We start from the raw sequence: 25,657 nt of genomic DNA on the forward strand, positions 1-25,657 counted from the left end.
TAAGAAGCCCATTTGATTTAGTTTGGTCCATTTGTTGTGTCGCCCTATTATAAAATATTTGATATTTTTTTCTTTAAAATCTGACATATCCACGTATGATAATTTCTAGCCATGCATAACGGAAAACTTCTCTAGGACAATCGATCATCGAGTGGTCTAAAATGTTCACCAAACTTACACATTAAGGGTCTTTTGCGTAAATAGCAGAATTATTTTGAGAAACACAGATGCATTTCTGATTGAAATTGTTTTTTTTTTTTTGGCGAAACCCATCAAATTCGCGATAACACTTATGTCAAAAGTTATAAATATTCCACTCATCTTTTAGCCAAATATCGTAGTGCGTGCTTCATTAAAGTATTGCAGCATTCTAGTCTTGAGTGTTATTCACGGAGAACAACATCCAGTCCAGAGCTGTCCGAGTAACGCCGCTAAGACAAGAAAATGAACGTAAAGTATCTTTTATTAATATTCTAAATTGAGGTAAAGAGAACGAATTTTTGAAATCAAATGGCAATATGTTGTCACAATCTGTTAAACTCTAGTCAAATATGACAGTAGAAGTCAAAGCTTCTCTGCAGTTTTCATGATTCCAGCATTGTTAGGTCTCTGCACTTCACATTGGAAATTGCAAGCATCGATTTTGTTTGCAGACTCTTTTCAGTTCTTTATATTAGATACATATAAGTGTGAAGATAGTTGTAGTATAGTTTTACGAGGGAAAATAAAAGTTTTAAAAACTATACAGTGGTACTATCTGTGAAGAGATTTACAATACAACTGTTTTGATTAATCCTAAAACAAATTAAAGGAGAATTTTAAGTGTGTAAACAGTCGTAGAATATTTTTTACAGTGCGAATATTAAGTTTTAAACACACCTTGTAGTCATATACAATGATAAGTACTGTCTGAGAAGAATTTTACAATCTAACTGTTTCTAATCAAACAAATTAAAGGAGTTCTTGAGGAGGCTTAAGGTTTTTATGGTGACCTGACACAACTCCACAAAATACTTCAGCAGACAAATCTATCGTTCGCTCTTATCCCTTACTGAGCGAAGCAGAATCAAAAATTAGAAATGCTTAAAATTGAGGCCCACTCGGTGTTAGTGTATCGTGACGCATGAATAAGATGTGTTAGGCACGTTTTGTTTCCTATAGATTGTTTACTTCATTGCTAAGAATAACGATATTAGGTTAACCGCAAGTTGTTATATAATGAAACCTTGGAAAGGCTGACTCAGCGTATAGCTGTCCTTCGGCACGTGCGCAAATACTTGCATAGATAAAAAAAAAAAAAATTCCAGTTGATGTTAAGATAAGTTGTGAGGGAATTAAACTGGTCTGTCACTACTTTCATTGATTCCTTCTTCAAAACGCATTGAGAAGATAGAGACACAAGACAAGTTCGTTCCAATTGTAGCTAATCGTGATATCTAGGACCCAAATTGTGGTCAAAATTTCCAAAGAGCATAAGAGAGGCCACATCACTCAGCACTTTTACGACGAACATCAGAAATCTCAACAATCTTGATGCATTATTAGATGATGGCTGCAGAGGCTGTCCGCTCTGCTCCTCCTAAAGAATTTTTTTTTTTTTAAGTATGTATTATTGTATTATAAAATCTACTGTACATAGTCTCATAACATATTTTAACTTGGATTTAAATTTTACTATTGTAAATAGCTATGGTTTTTTTTTTTTTTTTTAGTATTTTCTTCTAATTTAACTCGTTTTTGTTATGTCCCCGTATTAGTAGGGTAGTTTTTCCCCAGCTAGGTGGTTGATCACATTCTTAATAAAGTTTCTATCTATCTATCTATCTATCTATCTATTTTGAATAGTTAAATCACCTGAGAAATACAAAAAGTTAAGGAAACCTAGACGTGCTTTAACTTGCAGCTGAGAATTGATCAGATTTTTAACTGTCAGATGAAGAATGGCTCTTTAAAGCTTTTAACTAGCACATAGCCGAGTTTTGAGATCTGCAAACTTTACTGGAGACTGAAACGTAGACTGAAATTTTGACGACTGCTGAGAAATTGATGAAAAGTTAACTGGCAGCTGAGCGAGTTTCAGCCTCCATCCAGACCTCAGTTGGATTTGCCACATGGAATGCTAGGAATTTGAAGTCTGCGCATTTGAAGTTAACTGTAGGACCCTTTGATTTACTCGAACCCCGATCTAGGAATAGACTTCCGTATTCAATTTATCTCTGATTGCTACGCTTAAATAGGAGTTGTAGTTTAATTTAAACGTCTACAAAATATTTTGAAATAACATGCATTACTGAGACACCTATGTGACTAAAATAAAAAGAAAAAAAAAACACATTACAGTTCAATTCATTTAAGAGGCTGCTATTTTTACGAAGTATTTGACATTGCCTGAAAGAAGCTTTTCTTAGGTCGTAACTACGTTTTATAAACAGATGTTTTCGTTTTTGTGTTATATTTTTGTTCTACGTCTAAGCAATCATGCGGATCATTGGTTATTGCTGTGTCATTAGTGGAAAACGTTCTTGTTAGAATTTCAGACGCCCTAGCCTCTCTCGGTTTTAAATCAGCTATTAATCTGTTTTCCCAGGGTAACTACCTAAACGGAAAAACAAAAGCCAACATTTAATGTTGCAAGCTTGATTAGACCTAATAGGGAAATGAGAACTAAACAAAATACCAAATTTGTTTGCTAGAGCAGGTAGGGCAGTGTTTATTTACAAGCAAAGTTATTGGCATAAGAGTGATGTTTTGAGGAGCTTTGTATAGCATATGTGGTTATGGTTATGCATGCAAACAGGTAATTTCTCTACCGGGTAATTTCTCTTTACTAATTTTGCACGCCTTTTTTACCCATTGTTACCTTTTTTTGCCTTATTTTCACTATAGTTACTTTTACAGGACCCCTCTGATGGCAGTGTTGAATACACTGATGGATTATCCTGTTTAAATACTCGTTATTATTATTATTATGATTTCACGTGGTCTTGTGATATTGGTCGGCACTGCTCACAGAAATCAACAAGTTCAACAACCGTGACGTTGAACCATCCACAGTCGAATATTGCTTTGTTGCCTTGATCCTATACACCTTTTTCCCGCGCCTACTTAAGCAGTGATATTCCACGTTCAGTGTTAGACAGATTTGGACATTGTTGAAATATTTAGGCCAAACTTCTCGAATTTTTGAAAACAGCTCGGGTTCTAATAGAAAATGTGAACCGACTTTTCTTGATTCAGTGTGAACAGGACTGCACCTAAGATGAGCGGAGAATATTTTTTCTTGAGCAGTTCTGAGAAGACCACTTGAAGTTGGAGTTGTAAATGAGTTGCAAATAAACTTCCCTGAAACCTGTATGTATTAAGCAAACACCATATTAAACCGACACAAACCTCGCGTGCGTTTTAGACTGTGCTTTTCTTCCCGTAACATATTTCCTTTTAAAACCGACCCGTATTAACACCAGTGAGAGTTCATTATTTTATTTTTGGCCGCACGAAGTACATTAATTCAGTTTATTTCGTATCAGTGTGGCCCTGAAATGACTAACACCTCCACCCTCCCCCTACCCCCTCCGTCCAAACAGTCATTCCCACGGTCGAATTAAGTGATTTCTCGTCATTATCACGTCTTATAATGGAACACGTGACGACTTGTAACAACAACAACTGGCTTTATTTGCATAACCATAAATAGATACAGCGTTGCAAAAGCTTTTGTAAACCATTTGTATTTTTTTGGGGAAGGGGGGGGGGGGGGGAATTCCAGGGCGGGAATTCAAGGATTCTGGTCTCAGTTGGGGTATTCATGAAGAAAAGCCACTAATTTTGGCTGTCAAAGTATCTTTTAGTGTGCACTGGACGAAATAATGACCAGAAAACGCCCCTATTTCTGTTTTAAAGGCTCCATTTACGCTCATCTCTCAATTTCGGTCTACTCGCGTGGGCTCCCTTCCTGAACAGCGGATGGTAATCGAGCCTATACCTATATAAGTGGTATCTTTTAGGGATCAAATAAAGCTCTAGCCACACCCAGCTTAATCTCCTTTGCGGGTTTAATTTCCTGATGAGTATCCCCGATCTTTTCATGTGGGAGTCTTCGGGGGGAGCGAATGAAATTACCGGTTCTGAAGAGGTGCATGAGTTCTGAGGAAAGCAGGCCACCTGCTGGACGATGTGGTTCAATGCTAGTTTCGTTGTGATTGTGGCGGTCTGTGCATAAAAAGTTGAACAATCCTTACCAATCCTCACTTGCTGAGCAGTTTCCATGCGATTCCCACGATGGCTGTAGTGTCATTAGCAATGTGTCCCGGATCGAACAACAGTAGAGCGCATTCAAGTTAGGCTTTACATCAGGTTATCCCCGGAGGGGTCTCCCATCTGACAAGGTCGGGGATGCTCGTCGGAAAATTTGAATTAAACCTCTAAAGAAGACCAATCTGGGTGGGGCTCGAGCGTTATTTTACCCCTTAAGGACGCTACTTAAAACAGAATAGGAACTATTACTGCAGCTGCTGTTCAGGAAAGGAACCCGTGCCGGTGGACCAGACACGAGAGACCGCTGAAATCGAGCCTAAAAATGGAAATAAGAGCGTTTTTGTTAAATTAGTGCACCCTGAAAGATACTTTGACAGCTAAAAATAGTGGCGTTTCTTCATGAACACCCCAAGCGAGACCAGAACACATCATTTATACCCCGAGAGCATCCCCGACCTTTTCAAATGGGAATCCACACCCCTGGGAGTTTATCATTACAACGATTGCTAGAAAATCTGTAAAGCGAATCGTTGCGAAAATAATGATTACAGTGATCATATGGACGCCAAGCTATTTTATTCCTAGTGTTCATTAATGTATTTTTCTTTGCTCTCTTTGCCTTCTTTCTCCATTATTCGTACGCCGCACATCACGATAATAACCGCAATAACCAGGAGCACTCCTATGGCACAACCCACAGCAATGAATGGCACCGTATGATTTCCACCGTGTTGAACAACCACATCCGTGATGGTTTGTCCTTTTTGTTTTTCCACGTCACTGCTCATGTTGGAAAAAACTCGTTCTACTACTTCCACGTACCCCTTGTTCTGATGCTCGTGAGCAAAAGTTTCCATCATGACTTCAAACGACTTGCATTGGCCATCGCGTGCGCATAGCAAAAGTTCGCGACATATCTCGTGGAGTTTGTGGAACCAATGCGGTACATTTATAGTGTCGTTGTCGTGATTTCCAGTAGTGTCAAACCAGAAGTATCCAGTGTGGTTGGAGACTCTTCGTATTGCGGACATCACAGTGATATAGTCACTCCAGGTCAGCTCACCCCGACAGAACGTAGTGCTGATGGGTGAAAAGGCATGCCTCGCTGAATTCACAGAGACATCACAATCAGTTGTTAGCGTGTATACCACACCCATGCGCTTATCTCCCTTCTTATAGGGGTGAACAGTGACCATGTGATCTGTTTTAAGGCCGTCATGAGTGTTTTTATTCGTATCAGCAGATGCAGGAAAGATGGCTATCACCTTGCACCAGGCAGGCTTTCGTTGAGATCCCATTATTTCGAAGATGACATCACCCTCGGAAAGCTCCGAGACACGAAGGTCACCTTTCGCCTTCTCCTCCACCCTCGTTTCTCCAGATATATAACTGCTGCCCTTCGTTCTCTGACTGAAAGGTCGAGCATGGATGCAGATACCAAGTAGAGAATACATTAAAAGGCGAGTCATGACGGCAGTCCCTGCAGTTTTGAATAAATCAAAAATTTGAGCAACGTTATTGTTGTTTTTGTTCGAGATACAGTTTCCTTACAGTGCGACTACTCGAACCGGGCCACCTTGAGGAAAACTAACCAATCAAAACGTAAACTGAGATCAAAGGACAAGTAGCTTCTCGTGACGGCAAGTAACAGTCTGTTTGACGCTAATTCATAAACAATATCGACTCCTCTGCGTTATATACACTCTTGGAGATTCAGTCCTTGACGGCGAATTGTTATAATTGGAAGTCGCGATAAAAAAATATAGCTTGAAAAATCATTTTTGCGACAACTAAACCGAAACCCTTGAAAAGCCAAAAGTTAGGATCGAAAGTAACCAATCAACAATCAGAGTTTCCTGACATGTTCACCAAACCTCGCACTTTGTTGGGTTTTCAATTTTGTTAAGATCTATTGTTCGTATTTTTCAGTGTTAAGGTATTGGTTTATTTGAGAAAAAGATCGCTATCCTTTGTTCTCAAGTACCGTTCTGATTGGTTAACTCTTTTTCAAGTGGCCCTGTTTGAGTAGTCGCGCTGTAATATAGTCATTGTTCTCGTGCCCTTATATAGTAACTAATATCTTAAGTATACCGACTCTCTATGCCCCAGTCAGAGTTTTTAATACCGTCTGACAGGCAGGACATTTCCGGCGATCTGCGCCCCACTCAAATGTGTTGTATTGATCGTCAAATTATCTTCCCCTATGCATTTGTCCTGAACATTGGAAGAAAAGTAATAAAACGGAGTGTCTTGGAAAATTGCTCTTCAAACCGGAGGAAGTTGAAAATGCCGGCTTTGCGTTACAGTGTGGACGGAAAACATTTTGAAAACACAGCGATGAGTGCCAGAGTCTTGCCCACACACAAATCCAAAACGGCCAGGGTTTGTTGCGTTTTCAGATCAGTCTCCGGCGAGGTGTGGATACAAAGCATTTAATACGTTTTCGGAGCGAAAACGCCGTTTTCAATTTCTCTGGCGTGGTACTAAAGGGCCGTCAATATTGTTTTGATTTATTCACTTATTACTTTGTAATTTCTTCACGTTTCGCCTTTCAATATCACGGTTCACTCGCCAATATCTTTCTCCTCACTTTGATCTAAAAAATGTTTCAGATAGGAACATAATTTTAGTCGTTTTAAACACCAATACAGTCGCAGCTGAAAAGAGACCAACTATAAGGCAACCTCTGGAAAAACAGAGCTTTTCTGTCTTGTTTTCAAGAGAATATGATCATAATCTCTTGCTCTAATCTAAGAACATTATTCACAAGAATATTTTCAGCCTAAAATAGCCGGTAAACAATCTTCTGGTAATAAAAAAAGTGTGACAGACCATAGCAAGGTTAACGAGTTTTGATGACGGAAGCAACTTCCAGTTTACGCATTTGGCTTTTCTAAAGCAATTCAATCTTCGTTGGGTTACAGGTCACTACATCAGAAACAAAAGCAAGACGCCGATGATACGATACTTAGAATAATGTACGTCAACAAGAGTTTAGATGCTAATTGTCGATCGAGAGTTGAGACATGTCATGAATTAAGATGTCATAACAGAGCTTGTTGTCGTTTTGAGTAGGGTATTGCCTGCGTACAATTCGGCTGACTCGTTGCCAGTCCTCATTCAGAATTGCCAGACGCGTCTTGCATTTTATTATGTACAACAGGGCTATGTATTTTACGGAAAAATCGAGCCTAGTACATGTGCAGTAGCGTTGACTGTTTCAAATCGTCTCTCGAGATTGTGTGTCGAAAGCAGATGATCTGATTTTTTGCGTACATACGTTGTCAACCGTTTGCAAAATAATGAATGTTTCGGGTCAATGCTTACCACTTTTAGAACCTGAGAGCAAAAGCTGCTATTATTAGACTGACTGAAAATATCACTTAGTCATCGAAGCTCTCTTTTATTGCAAATTTGGTCAGGTTGTAACTCTGCACACGAGAAAGTTAATTTAAGATTCGGTGTCTTCAGCATGGGTTTGAACCTGATTCAGCCAATGATGGTTACATTACACTTAAGTATTTCTTAACTAGGATCATACCCTTAAAATGAAAATTATCAAAACTATTTACGCTCCCATACAGTCCTGAAATACATAATTAGATTTTTGGGAGACTACGTACAGACGCTGCACAGAAATAGATCGGACGTTTATTCTCACTTAACGAGGCTACCATTTTGAATAAACCATATGAGTTCCACTTGAAATTCTTGGATTTAATAATTACATAAAATGATTACAAAATGAAGTCGCAAGATTTCAAATCTACAGATTACCGATTGTAAATGAAGAAATACTGACTAGATGCATCAAGATTTCTCAGAAAGCTCTTAAGCAGATGATGCAAGCTAATAAGAAAATACACGGGTTTATTTAGTGACTCTAATTATCCGAGCTAAGTTAGTGATAAAGATGACTAAAACTATAGTGGAATCCCGATATTTCGAACTTCCAAGGGAAACGAAAAAATACGGGGTAGTTCGAGAAATCGGGGGTAAAATTACAGTGTTCGACTGAGGGGAAGAATGACCTTTGTCTCGAGTTATTGAGTGGTTTGAAATTTAGAGAGTTCGAGAAATTAGGATTCCACTGATCTTAAATCCGTTGAGGTACAACTGTCGTTTAACGAAATTATGGGAATTCAATTACCTCCAGTTATTGAATGGCTTTTCGTACCTCACAACACAGCTGTGTATGTTACTCGGCTCTGTTCTGCATTCCATGTGCGCTCAGCGCTCTGCAAGTCTGACATGCTGGTAAAGCGCATGCGTATAAGTCGTCTTAATTGTCAAACTGCTCGCGTCTAGATATTGACGTATCCTAAACACTTGTCTCACATGACTGCCTCTTAATTATTTACGGGTAAAAGGCAATATAGGTTGGTGGCGTAAACCTTTTTGAGAGAACGAGCAATCAAAGATATAGAAAATTCTTAAAATTACCGAAGATTTAGGAATGCTTTGTCGCACGCTAGGAAAAGAAAGAGACTGCTTGCAGTCTATTTAAGGTCATTCCTCTGAAATAGAACCTGCACTGAGATTTTTGTGAAACTTTGCCTATTGATTGTTTATATTATAGGAATTTAAATTTTGAAATAAAAATGAGGGTTCCCCATGTTCGTTTAGAAGCAACAGCACCTTGTTTATACCCATATAAATCCTTATAATAGCATCATGATTGTAGTCACGATTGCTTGCTAAATTCACGTTACCGACGGTTGTTTTTTGTTCTACACTGTGAATTGGTTCATATTTATTTTACACAGAGAAATTTATTACTCAATTCAAACAACAGCAGAAAACGATAGGTCACCATACTCGTTTGCGAGAAAATGACGATTTACCTCTATGGCGAGGTCCAGCTGTAAACAAAAAGCCGAAATTTTTTAATGCGCACGCGCTAATCACGCGTGAAATTATGCGCAGTAGGGATGCGCAATGCAATATTGGGGAATGACCTTAATGCCCCATTCACACCAACTAAACTAGTTTAAATCAATCAGGTTTAGGTTTTCCTAATTTCCCGATTACGCTTTGCAGTCATTTTGACAAGACAAATTTCAAACCACCTTGCTAACATATTTTAATCAAACAGGTTTTCCCTGAGCTTGTTAAGGTATTGGGTTCGCACGGTATGAGCAACTAATTTTTAACCGTGTCAGTTAGTTTAACCGCTTTTAAACGTGTTTAACATACTGGTGTAAACGGGCATTAAGGAAGATTTCGCTATAATACTAGGATGTGTTTTGATGTATAGTTCAATCGATTAATTATTATTTGATGAAACTGATTCCATGCATCACTGAGCAAAATAAAAATTAAAAGCTGCTTGACTGGGTGCCAACAAAACAATATAGTTGGACTTTGCTGAGACCATTCTCCATCATCTCTTACGCCTTTGTATCCCCAGCTTTCGTGAAGGAATGATCTGCCTTTTTCTTCGCTATTCGTCTGTAGTACATCAATAATCCGACGGCCAGGATCAAGCCCATCAGCGCCATGGCTGTACCTATGGAGGAGAGAAGAAGCATACGATTTCTTCGCCTTGTACCATGTACTTCGGTGATGGCATCAGCGTCATTGTCGCTCATGTCGATGAAAGCTTTCTCAACGTTCTTCGCATGCTTCTTGTTCAGATGCTCTCGCACGAACCTTTCCATTACTTCCTCAAACGTCTTACACTGTGATTGGCCTTCCCGTGTGCACTGCAGAAGTTCAGTGCAGACGTCGAGGTCGGACCAGTCCAGCTCCCCTGCAGTCTCGTTGTCGCGATATGCATTCAAGATATACCAGAAGTTGTCGGTGAGAAGCATGGCCTGTCGCACTGCGGCAATTAAGGACAGATATTCGTCCCAGCTCAGCTCAGGCGGACAGAGTAAGGTACTAATGGGTGTGAAGGCCTGACCGGCAGAATTCACGGCGGCGTCGCAGTCTGTGGCAAGTGTAAAGACTGGTCCCGTGCGCCGCTTTCCCTTGGTACCGTACGGATGAACAGTGTCATCGACGACCATGTGGTTTTCTGTGAACCCATCATAAGTGGTCTGGTCCTGAGACAAAGGAATGGCGGCTTCTACCCTGCACCAGTCAGGGGTCTGGTCAATTCCTGTGATTCCGCGAATGATGTCACCTTCGGAAAGCTGAGCAACACTGACAAGACCCTTGATCTTCTCTTCTACTTGCATTTCACCGGATAATCCACCATAAGCGGCAGAGGGGGTTAGAAGAGGGATCATGAACGCAACGAACAACAGCAAAAGTTTCATCTTGATGCCAAAGGTAATAAGCTATAGATAAAATTGAAGAAATAAAGGCAAACTGTAAGACCCAAGAAGCGACTGAAATTTAAGGTTATAAATTGGACTATACTACCCATTACAACTAATAAAAAGATATATATTAATACCATGTAATGAATTGAAAAAGTAACTAAATAGCAAATTCGTGAAAATTTAGACCGTTATGAGAACCAATCAGAATCTTATTTTAATCTCGGACCAGTTCAGCCACAAAATAAAAGCCAATAGTGATTCTGATAGTTCGCATAACTTGACGTGACAGTTGCTGCAGGAGAGCAGATTCACAATGAATCAAGACCGGTAAATAAGAAACAAAATATTTCGATCCTGCTTCAGCAATGTTTGGACTTGCCTAAAATTTTACATTGCCAGAAATTACTAATCTATTGCTATATTTTGCGAAAACAAAATAGCCGTGACACAAATATGAAAACAATCATCTAAAACGTTTCGAGTTACAAATCAAGTAAGTTTCTGCAGCCGATGTACAACGTGATCCGAAGATAGGAGTTGTTTATGTTCCGCTGAGATATGCTTGATGCTTTTTTGAGCTAAATATTCCAAACCGTTCTCTAGATACAGAAACAAAAACAAAATAAAAGCGATTAACTGAGCTGTTGTCACGCCATTTGAATCACGGAAGCTGAGTCGTTAGCGTGACCAGCCATGTCTCGAGTGTTCAACGGCTTCCGCTTCAGCTTAGACAGAACTCTCGGCTTTGCCTTGTAAATATTTGTCTCAACTGAAAGGCAAATATAGGTTATAGGTGAAATTTCAGTTTCTTTTTCAAATCTAGTTTTTGCTGTCTAATTAATCATTGCAAGTTCCTGAAGGCCGAGATAAATTGATTAGCGGAAGTGTGCAGTGGGCTTTAATTTGTTACCACTGGGGCAAAGTATAGAATATTCTAACCTCAAATATGTAATTATGACATCATAGAATTCAGCACTATTTTAAAAGACATACGCAAAACATAATGAACACCTGGAAACCCCAATGACAATAATAAAGGCCGGCGTTTTCGGGCCGTAAAAATCCGGTAACAAATACTTCGGTAAATAAGCCTGAGATTGATAAGCAGTAGCCTTTTGAGACAATATAAACGTTGGGTATTAACGCAGTGGAATCCCTATTTGCTATTTGCCGAACCTCTAATGGAAACGAAAATTGGTTTGAACAATCGGATGGTTCGAGAAATCGGCGCTAAAATTAAAGTGAATAGAGGGGGTAAGTTTCTAAAGAAACTGTGGTGCTGCGTCGGTGGGCAGTATAACAAGATAATTTGGTTTTATCAAATGGGTTGATAATGTGAATTGGCCACCGTAAAGAGATTCGAAAGCTCGAATCGAATCTCTTTACGGTGGCCAATTCACATTATCAACCCATTTGATAAAACCAAGTTATCTAAAATTACAGTTTTCGACTGAGGAGAGGGAAACGAGTTTTGGTTCGAGTTATCGGGAGGTACTTCTACATGTAGGTTCGGACAATTGGCGAGAGTCCGAGAAATCGGGATTTCACCGCACGTCGATCAGAGCTAGCATAAGCAAGGTCGCCAAAATGAGTTTATAGGACATAAAAGACTAAATAACAATAGACTATTTCGCACAACCTACCTTCCAAAATGTTTTATTTCCGCGCGTTGTGGAGACGATCTTTCTGTGTAACTAGTATTGACTGAACTGTGAACTAGCCGTCCCTCTATAAACTGATCAGTACAAGTGATTAGCGAAGAATTTATGTTCCTCATTTTGGGAACTCGATCCCTTCCTGGTTATTCAACCTGCTGAAACGGAACTCGGAGTTTAGGGAAATTGCTTATTTGCTAGTTACGTAATAAGCGGATGTAAAATATATGTGTTGACCAACTCACGGGTTTAGACAACTCGGATTAACCTTCCTGCTTTAAGAGTGACCTTAGTTTTGTAACGCAGTTTTAAGGAATTGGCGCATCACATTCAGAGAACTTCTATTTGGTGATCAGTTTCTTTAACTTTTCAGCTTGTCTTTCTCTACTGTTACTTGTTTTTTTCACTACCTTGCCCATTTATTTTAAAAAGAAATTCCTCAGTAATTTTTCAAATCCATTTCTCCCTTGGGCTTATATATATGAGCCTAGAAAAACAGGAGGAAATAAATTTGAACAGCAACCTCATATATATTAATTAGTGTCAATAACCTTGACTATTGGACTACTGGAAGCCATCAAATAAAGGTAGCATTTCTATTAGTAGAAAACAACATCGTCTCAGAAATATATACAGCGAGCCTCAACGGCTTCTTTGTTGATGTGAGCGAATGAGTCCCCGGGACCATTCTCAAATAACAATACTAATAATATGCATGAAAAAATTACACAATTCTGATTGGCTGAGAGCAGTGCAGTTCAAGTGTAACACCAGTGCAAATTGCACATCGTAATTCTGGATTATGATTCGTTGAAAAACAATAGGAAATTTTCTAAGCCAATGATATTACGTAAAGTGATGATGAAAATTTTGTCCGGAAACTTCGGATGATAAAAAATGGCACTTCCTCCACGCGAATTTGTTCATGTTTATATTATTAATAAAAGCGGCTCGTGCAATTTCACCTTTTTTGAAAAAATCACTCATGCAAATTAATTCCAAATTGAATGAGAAAAACCGTCGATTACCTATACTAATTGTTTCAAGCCAATGAATTACAGTGTAAGAAATATATGTTATTTGCCGGCTGGGAGGTCCGTATGGTGAAAAACTTTGACCGAGGTCTTGAAAATGCTGCCCGAGGCCGCAGCGGGCACATTTTAAATGAAAACATAATCTAGTAGATTTTATTTTCCCAGGCTTTTCTTGTTGTGGAAATACTGAACCTAAGATGGCTAATTAAATATGCATAAATAAGAGTCAAATGGCCATTTTTGCAGGGGATCCCCAAACCCAAAATTTGTGCCAAGTTTGAGCGAAATCGGTGATTTGAGCTGTATCATCTCCCGCCTGGCTCATGGACTTAAGTACAAAGAAAAGGAGCTTCGCCTCGCGCCTTTCAGAAAGAAATAAAGAACTCTTGGAACGAATTTCCCCGGCCAGTCTCGTTGACGGAGTCGTTTGTTACTTTTTGTTCAAATTAAAGCACGTGTGATTTTTATCATGCTAAGATAAGCGATACATGTGCTACTAAGGATGCTTGTCACCTTTATTGGCTTCATTGTTGACATTTTTCTTCATTACATATGCATATGACTTTGCGCAGAGAAGGCATCACGCTAGACAAATCGACTAAGACATTTCAAGAGCTTCTAAAACTTAGGAATTGTTGAATCTTTACTGGGTGTAATATTTGAGGAGAAGTTGGGATTCAAAAACTACAAAATTTATCGGTGGCAATAGCGCTAATGAGCTCATACATTCTTTGTAAAACTTCCAGTGTTTTCAAACCCATGTCATCCAAAAAGTATTTAATACATCGGGCTCAAATTCTTTGGAACAGTTAATAGTGCTGTGACTTTCAATATTCAGGACTAATGTTTTTGTAGCTCCATCAGAAACTGTATCGCTTATGCTTATGAGGCCTATATTGAAAACAAAGATTCTCCTATTAGCACACTTGAGATGTATTTGGAGAAATAAATTGCTCAAGGCTTAATGAATCGATTTCAGGGACTTTGTGAGAATCTTCGTCACCAGACCGCGCGAGGCTAGCTTCGAGTCTTCCGGAGAAGCCCCATACAGGAGCATGTTAAGATTACAGTCTAAGGAAGGTCCCATCTCTCGTAGTTTGTAGTGGCAATTATCTCCCCTAACCCTTTTAGCGCACGGCACTCGGATTCTATTTTCGCTATCTTTCAGTCTCTTACCTTATATTAAAACGGGAAATGTCTGATTCTGGTCGTGTTGTGTGCATGTGTCACAAGTGGCATTGCTGTAATAAGTGTATCGTTGCTAATCTCCCCAGTGTATGATATCCTTCTTCTCCGTCATCACCAATGTCTCCAAACCTCGATCAATACCAAAACGTGCAAGACTTTCGCATACTTCTCTGTCACACCCTAAGCCGACACCCTAGTTCACTTGATAAAGAAAATTAAGAAAACATGCGAAATTTAACTGTTTTGGATTTTTTTTTTTTCTCGCCCGGTATTGTTTTGATGTGCCGCCTTTATTGTTCGCATCAAATTTGAGCAGGTGAAGAAAGAAGGTTCCCGTTTTATTGTTTCAATTTTATTTTTCACTGGCACTATTAGAATTTCCACATTTTTATTTTGGGATAAAAGAAAAGTTAGCTTTCCTCGCTGTCCACAGGCTTGTTTCCTGCGCGAAAAAATATCAGAAACTGTACAGGTGCAACAAAGGGCTTAAAAGTAATACATTTGACAATAATTTTTCTCATTGAAGAGTGCGTTCCACTATCATACAAGTTTAAATTTCTGTGAGAATGGTTATTTTGTTTGGATACCCTTTGTTCATTTGTTTTTGAAACTTTTACGTTGTAAAGTCTCGTGCGGTTATCACGTTTACTGAAAGGGTGCGGCGTCTTGCAACCTTTGCTTTTGTTTCTTAGCTATATTTATTAAGCTTGTTTTTCCTTTCCCTACCACTTTTCTGTCTTCCTCTACCGAGGTCAGAGAGCTAGACCACCGTGTTTTACAGTGTTAGAGCTATGTGTCATCTCCTGGTTATTGCCGCAAGAGTTCTTACTCTCTCGTTTGTTGTCTTTGGACGAATTTCAGGTTAGTATTTTGATAATTAGCGACTTTACCTCATTTCAATGCTTATGAACGAGAAAACCTTTAAGAACGTTTCTCTCTAATAGTATCTGAACGTACATTATTCAAGATGACAGAAGCATTTGTTCGCGAAAGTAGAAAATAAATGTTCGACTGAGTGTCGTATCTTGTGATAAACATTTTTACGAAATCGATATTTTTTCTTTGTCACTGGCAAATTAAAGAACAGTTGACCTGCAGGACTTGCTTCGTTTTAAAATCTGCATACAATGGAAAGAATTTAGTTAGCTCAGTTTGAAAAATCTTGCCGTTAAAACTTATTTCTTTGGGCGCCATTGTTCGGTACAGTAATTACTTCAATGGGTCTGTGAAGTTGGCAATGTGCAGCAATCAACGTTACGCACCGATTCATGATCTATTGAAGAAGAAATGAAGCCGAGAAATTTTATTCTTTTCCTAAAAGTTAGAAAGGTGGCCTACTAGAGAGGTTTTATGGAGGAAGGAGTAAATGAAAGGAATATACAAGAATTAATCATAGTTTGTCTAGCTCCGTTCGTTTCCCCGTACTTAGCAACCATTTGTATATTTCTGATTTAAGTCTTCTACCGGTCCTCTTTGCTTTACTTGTGTTAGTTTGCAGTCGGTTAGGATTCAATTGTGTTCTGATGTTTTTACCATGGTAAATTTTTCTTCTCTTTTTTTTCCCTTTGTCAGGCTCAAATGGAATGCTATTTGGATCTGGAGACATAAATGTCCTACAGGGTAAGGACTATGACTGCAAAATATTTCCCTTTGATCCAGAGTTCTCCTCTGACGACGTTCGCGTGCAGTTGGCTGTTACATCTAAGAAATACGAGACAGCTGTAACCTGGATAGGGGGAGCGTCGAAATCTGGGTAAGAAAATCAAATGAATTACAAGAAATTATTGTCTGAAATATATACATAAGCGCTTCATTCTCTGTTTTAGATACAAAAATATCAGCTCTGATTATTGAAAGGGCGTGGCGCGATTAATCATGGCTTAGGAATTTAAACCGGACCCCAGTTGTTCGAAAGGTGGATGACGCTATCCACAGGATAAATCACTATCTAGTGGTTGACAAAACAAACCTTGCTATTCACTGGATAGGGATTTATCCAGTGGATATAGCGTTATCTACCTTTCGAACAACCCAGGCCAGATGCATTACATATTATTTGAGTTGCGTGCGTTAGAACTCGAAATTTTACAAGGAAAGTACAGTGTATGTTTCCCTTAGGGCTTTTGCCAACCAGAGATTTAGCAGTTATTGCTGCAAAGCAATATCTCGTACACTCGAAAGCCTAAAGGTTTACACTAACTTCTAAGTTTCAAGCGGGTTTCACGATAAGATTTTGTACGAGAGAAATCTGATCGTTAAAAAAAACTGTTTGTTAGCCAGAATTTCCGTATTACCATAGAGTTTTTTTTTGCCTTCTAGTTTTCAGGGATGTGTTGCCACCTCCGGAGCCATTGCTGGATCCAGGACTGTGTCTTTGCAGTGGATTGCCTATCGAACTGTTTCAAACGGCGCATATGAGAAGAAGGTCAGCATTCCGATGTGGACCACAGGAACTAAGTGCGTTCGAGAAGATTTTCCGAAGGTTAGCATTATATATATATATATATATATAAAATAACATCAGTGTACCGTTGGCAATTTGCAGGATGTAACATTGAAATTGCAAAATATGGATCAGCTGTTTACAGAGAAAACCCTTCTGTTACTCCTAAATTGTACTTAATAGCATGCATTTTTTTCACCAATAAATTCACTCGATTAACTATTAACGTTCTACGACGCGCTTTCCATCAAGAGCAAGAAGCCTAGAAAATGATTTAACACTTTTACAAGATCTTAAAGACCTAGTAAACTTGTGGTCATTTCACGTCTGGTTGTTTTGAAAAGGACGGTTAAGAAATGTACAAAGATTTATAACGCACGTGCACAGCCATTGTTTTGCCTTGCTTGGTGACGTTCTCGTTGCTGTTGCTTTTGTCATTGGTCTCGTGGTTTGCTTAAGCTCCTTTTGAATACACGAAAACTGGCCTTATACCAGGTGACCTGTTAACTTCTCTTTTTTACCTTTCTCCAGTCTTTTCCCGCAGCTCCGTACGTGTTCGTAACCCCTGTCCATCCTGTTGCAAACAAACATGACGCCGCAAGCGTCTGGGCGGAAGATGTTACCAGATATAATTTCAGAGCATGTCTTCGCGAGTTGAAAAACTTTGATGGTGCACACAAATACCTGTCTGTGGTGAGTATCTGGGGCTTTTATACGCAAATATTTAGGGACCTTGTTGAGGAAATAAAGTCCTTTCATGTTAAAGACCTGACGAAGAATTCCTACTTCAGAATTCAAAAATGTAGATCGAAAGTGATTGAAAAATTGAAAAATGAATGAATGTCTTCCTATAACAAACATCTCAACAAACTTGCACTAAAACATAGTTATCTTCCTACAACGTACTGTCTTGTTACTGAATATAGAATACCGATTTAAACTGTCTTTTTATCTCTTTATAGAATATCTTGGCCTTCACTAACTCTAGCGTACCAACTGGTTGGATATTACCTTTGGCCGATGAAATGAGCTTTCCCAACAACTATAGCCCTGATGATAGCAAAGGCTATAGCTTCTGCAAAGTGAGTTCAGAGTGACGACCAGAGTCCTTACTAACGCTGCGCTTGTACAATAAGGCGCGAAGGGGTAGAGTGGTCACAAAACCTTGAAGCTGATTTCAAAGTTTAATAAATTTGAGGCAACTCGCAGAAGCTGAGATTTGAGACCTTGGCACTAGCATTCACATTCTTAAAAAATGTTTCTATTTTTTCAGACTATCGACTTCCCTCAGAGATTCTTTGAAACTCCAACTCTGGTTACGACAACCAAGCACCTCAAAGATGACGTCAACGCCCGCATTGATGCTGATAACAACGCCATTACAGAATGGATTGAGGTGAGAATTTACAAAAATAACACTTTTTCTTCAGCAACTACCGTAGTATTCCTGTATGCTTTCAAAGGTAAACTTATTTCAGGCTAGAATTTCGTTCATCTTGTCCGCTCAGTGAGTGAAGTCTTTCATTAAAGGGCAATGCTATAAATGTATCTTATCCAGGGCCGAAGCTACTAACAGGCAAACCGAGGCACGTGCCCAGTCATTATTTTCGGTTTTGTTGCTTACTCTCGATACCTTGGAAACGAATTGAACAATGGACATTGCCTCAATCATAATTTTTTCATGGACATTGCCTCACGGCATATTTTTTTCTTACTAAACGTCCTGTTATGACGAGCTGTAAACCGTTTAAACTGCACTTCATTTCTTAGTACTGTCGCAATCGTGAATTTTCGATATTACTCCATGTGTTCCTCAATACTTTTAAGGAGGCTTTATTTTCATTCATCTACTCTAAAGGAAAGAAGTTTGATTTCTAAGTTTGGAGGTATTACGGAACTGAAACCATGAAACTCTTAAGTTCCCGATCTCAGGTTTACTTTGCGTTAAAGGTTTCAAAAGGTTTGCCCGTAACGATGTTTACTTTCATTTTATTAGAGCATTACAACGACAGACTTCCAGGTGTGCTTGAAGGATATTCAACGCTATGACGCTCATCACGACCCCATCACGCTTAATTACATGGCTGCTGGGTGTAAGTATGCTATACTTGCGGTTTTAATGTCTAACCTACTGAACCGGTTTTCAGTTGTGTGTCGTATAACCAAAACCAAAGTAACAACTCTGGCCAATCAAAAACGGCACAGAAAATCCAGTGAGCCAATCAAAACGCTAAGCAAATACATGTAGCCGACGAAAAGCGTGGGAAAACGGGCGTGAACCATTGACGATTGGTTTTGGTTCTACTTGTAATCGGCTTTATAGCAGTTTTAAATTTGAGTATCGTAAAACGAAAACCAAAGTGATCACTCTGACCAATCACAAAGGACACAGACAGTCCATTGAACCAATTAAAACTCGTAGTAAATACGTGAGCTGACGTGAACCGCGGGAAAACTTGTGCGAGCGAGTTGCGATTTGTTTTGGTTTTACTTTGATTGGATAAAAAGGTGGCGCGAGTTTTTTTAAGGCAATCGTGTAACGTAGAAATGCAAAACCAATTACTTTTCGACACTCGAATGAAAACTTCTCTAATACGCCAATCTAAAATAACCGAAGTAATGAAAACCAAAGCAAATGCGAATTATTTTCGTCCGTGAAGTAAAGATCATATCGCTCTAATTCTTGAAGTAGCACCTAACGGCCATGCGTATATATTATATATATTCATCTCACAATTCCCATTAAAATAGACTTGATTATCTTGACAGATTACCATCCCTGTAACGGCAGAACATGCCCATTTTATGGAGAATGTCGAGCGCCTACTAAAACCACTCATAAATGCGTGTGCGTCCCTTGCACAACAGATGAGTCGGCTCCACTGTGTGACAGCAATGACGTCACACACAAGAACAAATGTGAATACAACTACCACGTGTGTCAGGCGCAAGAAGAACCCGGTATAAAACACTATGGTGGATGCAAACGTAAGTCCTTGCTTGTTTTATGTCGCTGAATATCTTACCGTAAAATATCAAGAAATCAAGGAAGCCTAAGAAAGATTTAAAAATATCCTGGAACATTTATTACTTCCAGTTTAACTGCTATCACTCTGTTCGTATACTAAGAAAAAAAAACAACAGCTGTTTGTACTAAGCTCATGAAAAACTCTACACTACAAACGCATGCCATTCTACAAATCACTTAACTTCCATGCTCAAGACATTCTTTCTGTTTGACTTTACAATTAATTTCTTGCATAATGCTAATTTTGAGAACCTGAAACAACATCCCAAATTGATGGTTTTTCTATATTCTCATTAACTGCAGGTCTCGTGTAGCATTAATTTTTGTTAAGAGAAATTTCGATTAATCACTCTCGGAGAGTGATGCAAACGGTTCATAGGCGATATCGAGCAATATTTTGGTACATGAGGGGCGCTGTCCATTAGATGAGAAACTCTGGTTTCAATTTCTGGACATTTCCAGTCACGAACGAAACCCTTCCCTTGATGTGTCGGTAAATTGGATAATTTTGTCCATTATCTCAGTGATACTTCAGTATTCAATTAAGTTTAATTCTCCAGAGGTTCTACGCATTCTCGATCGAATAATTTGGAAATCAACTTTTAGTGTAAGGCTGAATGTTCTCCTCCAGCTGCAAGAAATCTTCATAAAAATTACATCAATTTGTTTGATTTTTATTTTCAGCATTTGTCCTTCAACGCGGTCGTGTTGTCCTCCGCTTAGAAACAGAAGATGTGCGCTGCAGAAAGGTTTACTTTAAGACGGGAATTTTCCAGAGCAGCAAGGGAAATATTCGCGTTCAGACCACCATTAACTACTTCAACTACAGCGGAAACTTCATTCACGACGCTGCAGTGACTTGGGTCGAGAACGTTAATCTCACCTCCTTTGATGTGTGCGCGCTTAAAGCAGGAAGGCTAGACCGTTTGACTCCTGATGGCGGGCTCACATTTGTTGATTTCATCGCTTTCCAGGAGGCTCCAAAGAGCGCTTCGGCTGGTCAAGTCATTATGACAAATTGGTGGGATGGAACACAATGCGAATCAGTTACATTTGAAGTGAGTCTAAACTGAGATAAGTCAAGTTAATTTGACGCCAGACTTGCTAATTACCGTTTAAGTAGTCGAGAGAAAGAGGCGCTCATTCAATTCTAATTTTTTCCTTTTCATTTCATGTTAAAATGTCCAAGTCGAAACTTACTTGAATCTGCTCTATAATTGGATCAAACGAACTCCAAAGTAACGCATTAAAACGTGCTACTATGGACACTGTAGTAAAGTAGAGGAATATATCTTATAACTAACTAGCCACTTCAGAATTGGCGGGGCTTGTTTCGAAATCAGTTATACTGGAAGGGGGATTTCATTGAACGGCCTTTTATCGTGAGAAGGACCAAATATCTGTTCCTTAAAAGAAATATCTTGAACAGTTGAAATAACAAAGGACGAAGTTTACGTTCACTTAATAAAAAGTTGAAAATACAATATATTTTTCTTAATTTTCAGTCAAATGAGATTTCTTCACCACACGTTTTGGTGACTGCTCAGCACACAGTACTGGGTCTAAAACACGACGCCGCCACGGTCTGGGTCGAGAATGTCAACACCAATACCTTTCTCGCCTGTTCGAGAGAAATGCAGAACTTTGATGGATTACATAAAGACATCAGATTAGTGAGTTATTAATAAACTTTTGTAACAGTGAGTCATCACTCGCTGACGTTGTTATATTTGACAGCCAGAGTTCAGTGATGTGTAGGAGTCTTTTAGTCGCTGAAACAGATTGAAATAGTTACATAATGACAGTATCCGACTCCTAAAAGATTGAAGAGTCCGTTTGTTAAGCGCGGACGGACTGGATCTCTGTGCTTCGTCAGGCGTTTGAGGTAAAGACACTTTACTTTCGTACTGAATGAGTTTTACCGAATATGACCTGACAAAAGTAATGAGTGACAGGCGAGTGACATACGGAACATACGCAACTCGGGTTCCAGCCGAAGTTATTTATGAGTTAAGAGTCTTTTAGTTTTCAAGAAGGTTAACACTGTCAAAGATTATCGAACATTGGCAACGTATGTAGTCTTTTCACACGAAATCACGGCAGCCATATTGGTGTCCCAAAAATAATGTGAAGGCGACCATGTTGATGTTCCAAACCAGTCCCGTGGGAGTTGAATTCTTTTCTTATGTAAACATTTTCGTTTGTTCCAATGGAAGTGAAAACGCTCTATTAAAAATAATCATTGCCTCCTCTTCCAAATTCAAATTGTCCTATGCGGTTATTTTTTTTTTATATTAAAAATGTTTTATATACTGTCAATACCGAAAAAAGGTGCTCCGTTGTTGAACGCTGGGGCAATTTTCTTCCTTTATCACTCTCTTTTTTTCCTGCAGAACTGGTTTGTATACGACAAACTTCCAACAAATCTTGCCGGTGAAAAGCATATCATCGAATTCCAAAACAACTTTTTACCTCTTGCTGAGAATTACAACTCTTACTGCCAGGTGAGATTTTTATGTGCTTCATTGTTATTTTTAACTTCAGAAATTTTAATTTATGAAATCGAGAACTATAGCTCCATTTCACAAATTGATGCTTGTTTTCCATGAGTCTGTCCTGTTGTTGATCATGAATTTCGTCTGCAGACTAATTTGACAGTGTTATGACGAAATTCATTGTCAATAACAGGACAGTCGCATGAAAAACCGGCGCCAGTTTGTTTTTCACCATAACAAAAAGGCATAAATTATAAATTCGTGTGTCTGACCGCTTATTAACAATGAAAATTAGCCAATGAGCGTACGAACATGTCTATAGTTATATTGTCAAAATACATCTTGGGCAGTAGCTGATGTATAAACAAACTGCGCATTTACCATCAAATGATATAAACGGAGAACAATGACTCTTTCTGTCCATTATGGAACATATCAAACACGAGAGACAGTATGACCACATTTCCAAACACCGAGGAGAGAGTTGAGTTGAAAATACGACGCGTTGTGGACTATTTCTGACCTAGAGGTGTTTGGAAATGTGCTCAAACACTCTCTTGAGTAGAAGTGGTAAAAAGTTCAACTGAGGCCTTGCACTACTGTAAAATGATGTTAAAATCTTTTAAAAAATCCGAGCTTTCGCCGATCTACGGCATCATTAGGGATAAGAAAATACTATATTTTTCTTCAGTGTTTCATATATCTCGTTCTCAATCGAAACTAAAACTAATGAGAAAACTGCGAAATAAAATTGTAAAAATCTATGCTAGGTCAGAGATCCAAACACCGTCACGATCACCATTTCCTTTGTTTAACTATTTATTTAGATATACTGATTTAAGAAAGATTCTAATTCCTTCATTTCACTTCCAGATCGTGAATTTTACAACGCCCAAGACTTCGACGCCCACGGTCATTGTCTCAGCGTCTTATCTTAATCCAGTCCCCCAACATAACAGCATTGCCACTTGGGTAGAGGTATGTGATTATGACAATTTCTACTATCTCCGCAAGCTGTCTCTTCACATACGAACCACGTATACCAAATTTTAGCGAAATATTAGTATCCTGTGTTCTGTGATCTACAATCGTCATTCGATAAGCTATTATCGAATTAACTATCTATCAAGGAAATCTAGACAGAAAACCTCGCTGAAAATTATAAAACTGCAATCAAAACACACGTTAATTCTGCCCTTGGATTAACTAATTTGTGATTCCTTGTCACACAGCTTACCGGTCTTTTAAGAACTTGTTTCAATTCTCAGTTTCTTTTCTTCAATAGATCCCATTATCGTTATAATTTGTCTTTCTTCTTTGTTAATTAGCAAATTACAACTAAAGGCTTCAAAGTGTGTCTCAAAGAACTTCAGAATCAGAATGGTTATGACCCCGTGAAGGTGGCTGCTCTAATCATTGGTAAGCATTTTTATTTTATATTTTAATTGATTGGTTATGTTTGACTGAATAATAATGTCGAGCCCACAGGTCCACGACAGCCGCTTTCATCTTGTTTTTCCGGTTTTTGTTTAGTTACAGTCAAAATCAAAACTAATTGAGAAGAAAGAACATTAGTCGAAAAGACGTAAACTATTCAATGATGAGTCGAAGAGGCTACCATTCTCAAAAGACGTTTTCGCGATGGACATAACAATAATGAGTGGAGGAGAAATTTTAAAACAGGTTTCACGTTAAATTTTGCACGAAAACCGAAGCTCTCTCTTTGCTTTTTCAATAAATAAACTTTTTTCACTCCATTGAAATTATGATATGAAATTTTATAAACACACGCAAACTGGTAGCTGTAGATAGTTACCATTTACGCAAAATCGTCAATCTTTCACGAAACCTCACCATTGCACATTTTTGTTTCGTTTTTTTTAGTGACAAACTCTTTTTTAGTGGACATTGTTACTCACCAAATCTAAATTACTGTTTGATACACAGGTTCCTAACGGATTACACAATTACAACTCCGATGCACTGAAATGGAAATGGCTCTGGAGTGCTGAAGTAATAAATAATGTAAAACAGACCTTTCATGAATATGATTGAATTAAATATAATATGATTGTAACACAAATTATAAACTCATCATGGATGAGAAAGTGTTTAATGGCACTATAAATCAAAGTTGGAACAGAATAAAATTATGTACATCTAATACAGTGTTTTTCTTTTGTTCTTGCTAACTTAGAACCGACATTTTGTTATTTAATTTGCCAATCCCCTTAGCTTCAAACGATTTAATATCTCTTATTGTTTTTTTTTTATCAATTAAAGTTCTTTTATTTGTAGCTGAAAGAAAATATTTTCTGCATAAGGCAGTTCAAGTAACGACCACCGAACTCAGTCCTTATCTCTCATGTAGACTTGCATAAAAATTGCGTTTACAAAGTTGATCACCCGACATGTACATTGCAAAGTGCTTACACGAAGGGACGAAATCCAAGGGAAAAAGGACAGAAAGCCTGGCAAGCATCTAGCAGATTTTTTCAAGTCTTTTGACATCAACACAATTTATCCAATATATACTTGATATATAAAACATAACAAGACAAAAGTTGCTTTCTCTAAACGATACAAAGTATATCATGTGGTTAAAATACTGGAAAACAACTAGACAGTACTGGCAAAATAGAGGAAAGAAATTGGGCTTTGACTAAGTATCAATTACGTTTTCCAACAGATTTTTGCGATTTTAGACAGGTTATTGACATTGGTTTGCTGAATCAGAAAAAAAAACTACATCATAACTTCGAGACGAGATTTTGCCTCCTAGAGAAGAGGACAAAAATAACATTTTAACTCTGCGGTCTCTTAGTGATGTTTAGACCGTAAAAACAATATAATGTTCGGGATAGAGACTAAATTGAATGGTGCTGTTTCTAGATTACATAATCATTCTTGTTCCCAACTTTGAGGCAAGTCTTGGAATGAATAGTTTCCGAGAGTGGAAGTGAAAAAGAGCTAAACTTTTTTCCCCGGCCAATCTCGTTGACGGAGTCATTTATTATTTTTTGCTTAAAGCCCGAATAGTTCAATCATGCTAAGATAAGTCATGTGAAAATCATTTACATGTACAACCACGGATGCTTTGTTAGTCTAATCTTGGAAAGAACGATCTTTGCTAAGTGAAGGCACCACGCTAGACACGAATTGACTTCATTTAGAGCTTGAGGAACTTGGTGAAGTCGAACCTATATACAACGGCCACCCTAAACAATAGGACAATCGACGATCTTTCAAGAAATCAATACTTTGAACAAGATTCAGTAAAAAGGGTTTTTC

At 38.5% G+C, this 25,657-nt stretch overlaps 3 protein-coding genes across 3 annotated transcripts; 1 reads left to right on the forward strand and 2 right to left on the reverse strand.

The window, feature by feature from the left end:
• Positions 1-3,474: 3,474 nt before the first annotated feature.
• On the reverse strand, positions 3,475-5,754 carry LOC149116122 (uncharacterized). The gene has a single exon (XM_089282075.1). It carries the CDS (start codon positions 5,721-5,723, stop codon positions 4,836-4,838), a length of 888 nt encoding a protein of 295 aa, XP_089138201.1. The 5' UTR covers positions 5,724-5,754; the 3' UTR covers positions 3,475-4,835.
• A 2,196-nt stretch (positions 5,755-7,950) lies between these two features.
• Positions 7,951-12,324, reverse strand: LOC110050573 (uncharacterized). Its single transcript, XM_020756503.2, has 2 exons — positions 12,167-12,324; positions 7,951-10,538 (listed from the first exon to the last, which is right to left on the reverse strand). Exon 2 carries the CDS (start codon positions 10,515-10,517, stop codon positions 9,645-9,647), a length of 873 nt encoding a protein of 290 aa, XP_020612162.2. The 5' UTR covers positions 10,518-10,538; positions 12,167-12,324; the 3' UTR covers positions 7,951-9,644.
• Positions 12,325-14,520: 2,196 nt separating this feature from the next.
• Positions 14,521-25,106, forward strand: LOC149116123 (uncharacterized). The gene is made up of 14 exons (XM_089282076.1): positions 14,521-15,261; positions 15,973-16,153; positions 16,720-16,882; positions 17,375-17,536; positions 17,806-17,925; positions 18,117-18,239; positions 18,840-18,936; positions 19,613-19,831; positions 20,556-20,929; positions 21,377-21,544; positions 22,265-22,375; positions 23,240-23,344; positions 23,695-23,785; positions 24,314-25,106. The coding sequence occupies exons 1-14, from the start codon at positions 15,192-15,194 to the stop codon at positions 24,319-24,321; spliced, it is 1,992 nt and encodes a 663-aa protein (XP_089138202.1). The 5' UTR covers positions 14,521-15,191; the 3' UTR covers positions 24,322-25,106.
• The last annotated feature ends 551 nt before the right edge of the window (positions 25,107-25,657 follow it).

The sequence above is a fragment of the Orbicella faveolata genome, unplaced genomic scaffold (genome assembly GCF_042242905.1).
Source record: "Orbicella faveolata isolate gen_17 unplaced genomic scaffold, um_ofav_v1 contig_12, whole genome shotgun sequence".
Taxonomy (NCBI): domain Eukaryota; kingdom Metazoa; phylum Cnidaria; class Anthozoa; order Scleractinia; family Merulinidae; genus Orbicella; species Orbicella faveolata.